Below are 6,000 nucleotides of genomic sequence, written 5' to 3' on the forward strand. Positions count from 1 at the left end.
CTCTTGTCAAATTATTCAACATCTGTCTTCATGTTCCCACAAAAATTAGCATAGGATAGTAGTTTCTGATGACACCTTTGGTGAAATATTTTGACTTCCACCAGTAAGTTGCAAACAACCTGTCTTAAGGATAATGTCAATTCCCACTCCTGCATATTAAATAATCCAGGGGTTTGTTATGTTTTTGTAAGGGACAGGAATCCCACCGACCTGCCCCTGGCTGGAAGTCTGCATCCTATGAGAGGAGGAGGAGAAGCCGGAACAGAAAAGGGGGTGTTCTCTGACACTATCCACACACAGGACGGGCCTCCCCATCACTTGGCTGCTGTCTTTGCCCCAGAACTGGGCCTCCCGGCCAGCCCAGCCCCCTGGCCTGCCAGAAAGCAGATTACAGGATCCACCACCGAGGACAACAAACTGGGCCAGTAGCTTGGGAAGCGAGGAGGGAGGGGGACCAGCTCCAAATGGACCATCTGGCCCAGCACTGCTGTAGCATCTGTGTCCCAAAGAAGAGTGAAGCCACCTGGCCACGCTGAGAGTGCCTCCCCAGCCCTGCAGACAGCAGATCTTGGAGTAGGTGGGTGGACCTCAGCAGGCACAGGGCCTAGGGCCCTGGACACCTGCCTACCGCTGGTGTCAGCAGGGAGACCCACAGCCCCGGCCAAAGGCTGGTTTACCCCACTCGCTGCTTCACCCTCCTCTCCAGAGTTTAGCCTCCATATTAATCTGTCCTTTCCTCCGTCATGCGGGCCTAGGGGCAGAAGGGCAGGGATTAGGGCTCCCTCCCCAAGGTATACACTTTTCTCCTGCCTCCCTCCCCACTGCCAAGGCGACCCTGGGCTTTAGGACTCCGAGGCCTTAAGGACTCAACATGAGTCCCACTGCCCTGTGGGAAACCAAGCCCTGGACAGACTTCTTAGGAAGCAAGCATTTTAAGAAGCATTTCTTCCATCTCCCCCAGTCACGGCCCCTTCATTCATTCAACAAATATCCAAGGAGCTCCTTTGGTGCGCGAGGCCCCACGCTGGACTGGATGCAGTGGTGGCCCAGGAGGTACCACCCCTGGCCCGATGTGCTCCCCTGGCTCTTTCCGAAGCACTTCATCTGCTTTGGGGGTAGAGACAAGCTGGAGTGGGGCAGAGGAGTGAACCCCACCTGTCCATCTACTTCTCAGACCAGTCCCAGCCCTTCAAAGGGGCATGCTTCTGCCACACCTGGTGGGTGCTCCTGGCACCACCAGGACCCCAGAGCCTCGCCGCCCTCTCCGGCTCCTGTTCCGTCTTTCCCTGTCTCCATCCATCTAATGAAGACTTTCCGCCCTGCGACTCCCCAGCGAGCCAAGCCTTCCCCAGAGCCCAGTTCTCCCAGGAGAGTGGGGAAGCCTGGTTGGCTGGAGCTCACCCACTCCTCTTTCTGATTTTTGCTGAGAGCAGTTGGGACCTGGGCACTTGAAGGAGAGGAGAAAATTAAGAGAGAAAAGGAGACAGTAACCGTATGGCCGAATGCTGGCCCCAAAGTCCTCTGAAATAAGGGTCTACGGAGACCACTGCCTTGTTCTCCAACCCCCGCTGCTGGGGTTTTTTGATCGAGGCCCCAAAGAGCCTCCTCAAGATGGGCCCTTGTTCAGCCCTGGAGAAAGTTGGAGAAGATGGAGAGGGTGGAGGAGAACAATGGCCCTGAGATGGACTTGGCAGGTCTGCTCAAGGGCACACCAAGGGGCAGGGTGGAGCACAGTGGCACCCAGGAAGGGTTTTCCAGAACATTCCTGAGTGCCTGGATATGAACAGGGGGAAGGAAAGGCCTCAGCAGCATCCTTCCTAGGGCACCTCAATGATGGCAGCAGAGCTGTAGGGAATCTTTGGGAAGAAAGAGGAAAGAGGAACCCCTAGACCACTGGTGTCTTCCTCTATCCTAGGGAGGCCAAAGCCTTCAGGACCTGCTCAGCAGCCTCCTCTGTATACCCAGCCTCTCCCAGGCCCTGCAACCTTCCTCCTCCCTCCTGCCTTTCCTAGCCTTGGGGGCGGTGGGGGGGGGGGGGGCAGTAGGGAAACACAAACTGATTAAGAAGCAGAGTTTGGCCAGATGCCTGGCCCAGCCTCATCCAGGAATTAAGCCCAGGCCAGCTCTCTGTGGAGGGCCAAGAGCATGCCATCTCCTGGACACCCCTTCCTCTTGACAGGCACAGGCAGATGGAGCAGGGCCACTTCAGAAGGAAGTACTTAGCACCAGCACCTGAAGCTGGCATCTAGGGGACACTGCCCCTGCCACCCTTCTCAGGACAGGTCAAACTCCTCCAAATCTAAACAGGAATAATTAGGCCCTGGGCCCCGGAAAGAGAGAATCTTGCCCACTCCAGCTACACATCATTAAAAAGTGACCTTCTCCTAGAGTCAGGAGAAGGCAAGAAAGCTCCAAGGCCCCTGGAAACGGACTTTCGGGGCTGGAGACCCCTGAACGGGTGATGCCCAAGCCTGGGGCCTTCCCTGGGAAAGCCCTCGATATGGAACGGAGAAGAGGTAACTGGAATCCCCCTTGCTTCTCTGAGCGTGGCGTGGGTACGCTAGAACAAATCTGAGTGACAGGAGGCAGAGTTTGGCCACGTCGCCTGATGGGTGCGTGCCGTGTTTGCGTTTCCTGGGGACGGTGGCTGAATGTGTCTGTGTGCTCTCAGGAGGAAGGAAGGTGCGGCTGGGGTTTTGTTCCTGGAAGCCAGGGACCGAACTGGCTCAGGAGAGGTCTGAGAAGGGATGCCAGGGCCGTAGACGCCAGAGGCAGGGGATACCGGCATCCGCTCAGACTGGAAGAAGCGAGTAGAAGCAGCGAAGCCGCAGCGATTGCGGGGAAGGCGGCGAGCCCGCCGCCCGGCCGCGGCGCTGGCAAGCAGCTCGCCCGCCAGCAGCGCGCAACTCCGGATCCTGTATCGCCCGTTTCCACTCAGGAAGCCGAGCCAGGAGAGGATGAGGCTCAGCGTAAGTCGCCGCCCCAGCCCTGTGCCTAGGGTCTGTTCGGGTCTCCCGCGCCCTTTGGATTCTCTCAAGGGTTCACAAGTCACTCCCGCCCCTATCAGGGTTGGGGAAAGTGAGTACCTCCTCCTGGCATCCCCAGCTTCACGCCAGACCCTACGACCAGTCCCAGTGCTCCAAAGCAGCTAGCTCGGTCTCCTCGCGCCCAGGAGAAGGCGGAGACGCGGGCATCCACTCCAGAGTCCGAGCCTAGGTCTCCACCAAACCCCGGCAGCGCGCACTTTGCGCCTCTTCCAAAGTTTCCGCGCGGGGCTCAGCCAGCGTGGAGTGGGACGCGGGCTCTTACCGTAGACTCCTTGTCCCCGGCAGTGGAAGGGGATCAGCGCCAGAAGTAGAAGGCAGGTCACCTCCATCTTCACGGCCGGTGCTTCATCCCCGCGAGGCGGCGCAGCCCAAGAGGCAGCGGGGGGCGCATCCGCCGGGGCCCCGCGACACCTCTATGTCCCCCTCTTTCCCAGAGAGGCGACCGAGAGGGCGGCGACCAGGGGACTGAAAAGTAGGCGGTGACGGCGGCGGCGACCCGGGTTTCTCCGGTGGGGCCGCTGCACTGATGGGGACGCAGGGGGCGCTGGCCCAGCCCCGGGTGCCTTGGTGCGCCCGGCGCAGCAGCCAGCGCCCCGGCCCAAGAAGCCCGGTCGCCGAGCCGCCCCGGGTCCCCAGGGCTGTCCGCTGGGGGTGCTGGGCTCCAAAGACCTCTCTGCTGCGGCGGCGGCGCTTGGCTCCAACAGGCCACCGAAGACTGACAAACTTGTCGTTTCCCCGCCCAGGGGACGCCCCTCCGCGAAGCGGGGGCAGGGAGACCCGGGCTCCTCTCGGCTTAATTCGCTGTCTCCAGTCCTGCACCCGGTGCTGAGAGCTCAGCGGCCCGACCTGAGGGGGCAGTCTGCGCACCTGCCAGCTGCAAAGGAACCTCAGTCCTGGCCCTCTTGAGCGGGGGTAGCAGCGCGGGCTGGGTTCGGCCACCGGGAGAGCGACTCGGCTCCTGGGGTCCGCGAAGTTAGCCGAGCCGCCGAGGCACCCGAGGGAGGAATCGCGCCCCGGCGCCCCGCGGGAATCTGGAGAGCAATTCCAGGCAAGAGGGACCTCAGAAAGCAGGGAAGGAAGGAAAGTTTGAGTCGTTTGAAAAAATATTCGCGCCCTCGCCGAGGCCGGGGCTGCGGCGCGGGCGCAGCTGGCCGCCTCCGCTCGCCGCGCTCCGCTCCCGCCGTCTGGCCGCGTCCGTGGCACTCCCCGGCTCCGCGCTCTCGGGAGAGCGGGGCTGCGCAGCGCCCCAAGTTGGTCGTCCCCGCCCCCGCCCGGCAGCCTCGGCCAGCGGGGGCCTTGATCGGGCGGGGCCGGGCCGGGCTGCGGGGCGCGGCGGCCGCTCGGCTCCGGGCCGCGGGAGCGCTCCGCTCGCTCGGCAACTTGGGCTTCGCTGTGCTGTTTTTTCGCCCCTCCGAGCTTTTCATTCCGCGCTCCCCCCCGCCTCCCTCTCTCCCGCCCTCCCTCCCTCTCCTCCCTCCTCCCCGCGTCTCCTCGTTCGGTCTCTCGCTCTCCCACCCTTTGTCGCTCGCTCTCCTGTTTGATTCCCCTCCAGTTAAAAAAAGGAGCCAATTAAAGGCAGCCCAGCTCGCCCGGCCCAGCCTCTGTCCAATTTCCTCGCCTCCCCCAGGACCAATTAGAGAAAACAAAACAGGGCTGGGGGAAGCAGACTGCCTGCTTTCTCTCTCTCTCTCTCTCTCTCTCTCTCTCTTTCTCTCTCTTTCTCCCCTCCCCTCCCCCTCCTCCCCCCGCCCCTTTCCCCCCAGCCCCCGGCAGGAAAATGTCAGAAAGCAGAAATGGATCCATCTATCCCGAGGACAGTGGCGGAGGGACGTGGGTTTCGGCGCGGGCTCTGCAGCCGCGCGCTCGCACACTCGCTCTTCGCCCGCCCTTGCACACCCAGCCTGGCTGCCCAAGCCGGATGCTGCGATCTCGGCACGCTCGCGGGCAAGCACGGCCGCTCGCTCGGGGGACCCGAGCCAGCAGGACACTGCACACTTCATAAATGTTTTGCACTTTTGGGAGGCGGGAATGAAACCGCGGATCCGAGGGAAAGGCCGGGTTTCTGCGGCCACTAGGGTCCTTCAGGCGCGAGAGCCGGCAGCCTGCTGTAGGGCTGCAGGGCTGTGCGCTCGGCTCGGGAGTGCCCTCCACCCTCGGCCAGCCCTAGCCCCTTCCCAGGCCTCGGCTCTCCCCGCGTCAGGAGCGGGGGCCGCTGCCAGAGCAGCTGGCGGAGCCGCGGGTGGAGAGGGCGCGCTTAGAGCTCATGCCCTTGCCGCAGCCCACAGGTTGCCAACAGGTTTGCCCGCAGGACCCCTCTGCCGGAGCTCCCCAGGCCACCGCCTAGTCTCGGTTCGCCCCTCTCCCCATCCTGTCTCCCCTGGGGACCTCAGGCGCCCCCAAGCGCCCCCGGGGCGCACGCCCTTCCGGTAGCCAAGCCGGGGCGCCGCTCCAGCCGCCCGGGTCCGGCATTCCGGGTCTCCGCTGCCTCAACCCAGCCCTCCCGGAGCAGCGGCGGGGACAGCGCTCCTCCCAAACGCCCTCGGGGAGGGGCGTAGGCAGGCTGGCCGGGCCGGCGGCCTCCTCTGCCTCGGATCCCGGTCCCCAGCCCAGTCCCGCTCATCTCACCTGCTCCACCTGTCGCCGTTATTTATCTCGGCGTGGGCGCGGGGATTGTGGCAGAGCGGCCCGTGGGAGCGCGGACAGCCGCGGCAGCTACAACAACCGGGCAATTACAAACCCTCCTCCCGCTCACCCGGCGGAACTGTTGGGTATGTGGATTGCGAGGGTGATTCCGCGACTCTGTGCATTTGTCAAAACTCAAAGACGCCAAAAAAAGTGTTAATTCTTCTGCATGTAAATCAAGACATAAAATTTAAAATCTTAATAAACCACTCCTTCCCCAGGTCTGTTCCTGCTGGGTCCCTTCTCCTCTGACCCTCCAGCGCTTACCCCC

At 62.5% G+C, this 6,000-nt stretch overlaps 1 protein-coding gene across 2 annotated transcripts in view; it reads right to left on the reverse strand.

Annotated features, from left to right (window-relative positions):
• MDGA1 (MAM domain containing glycosylphosphatidylinositol anchor 1) overlaps positions 1 to 3,442 on the reverse strand; it is a 57,467-nt gene extending 54,025 nt beyond the window's left edge. For both annotated transcript variants that reach the window (XM_081296132.1, XM_081296130.1), the window contains exon 1: positions 3,310 to 3,442. In XM_081296132.1, coding sequence (XP_081152258.1) covers positions 3,310 to 3,376 — 67 coding nt within the window. In that variant the 5' untranslated portion in view covers positions 3,377 to 3,442. The remainder of the gene's footprint in view (positions 1 to 3,309) is intronic.
• Positions 3,443 to 6,000: the final 2,558 nt, after the last annotated feature.

Source organism: Spermophilus citellus (assembly GCF_964194105.1).
Source record: "Spermophilus citellus genome assembly, chromosome: 5".
NCBI classification, from domain to species: Eukaryota; Metazoa; Chordata; class Mammalia; order Rodentia; family Sciuridae; genus Spermophilus; species Spermophilus citellus.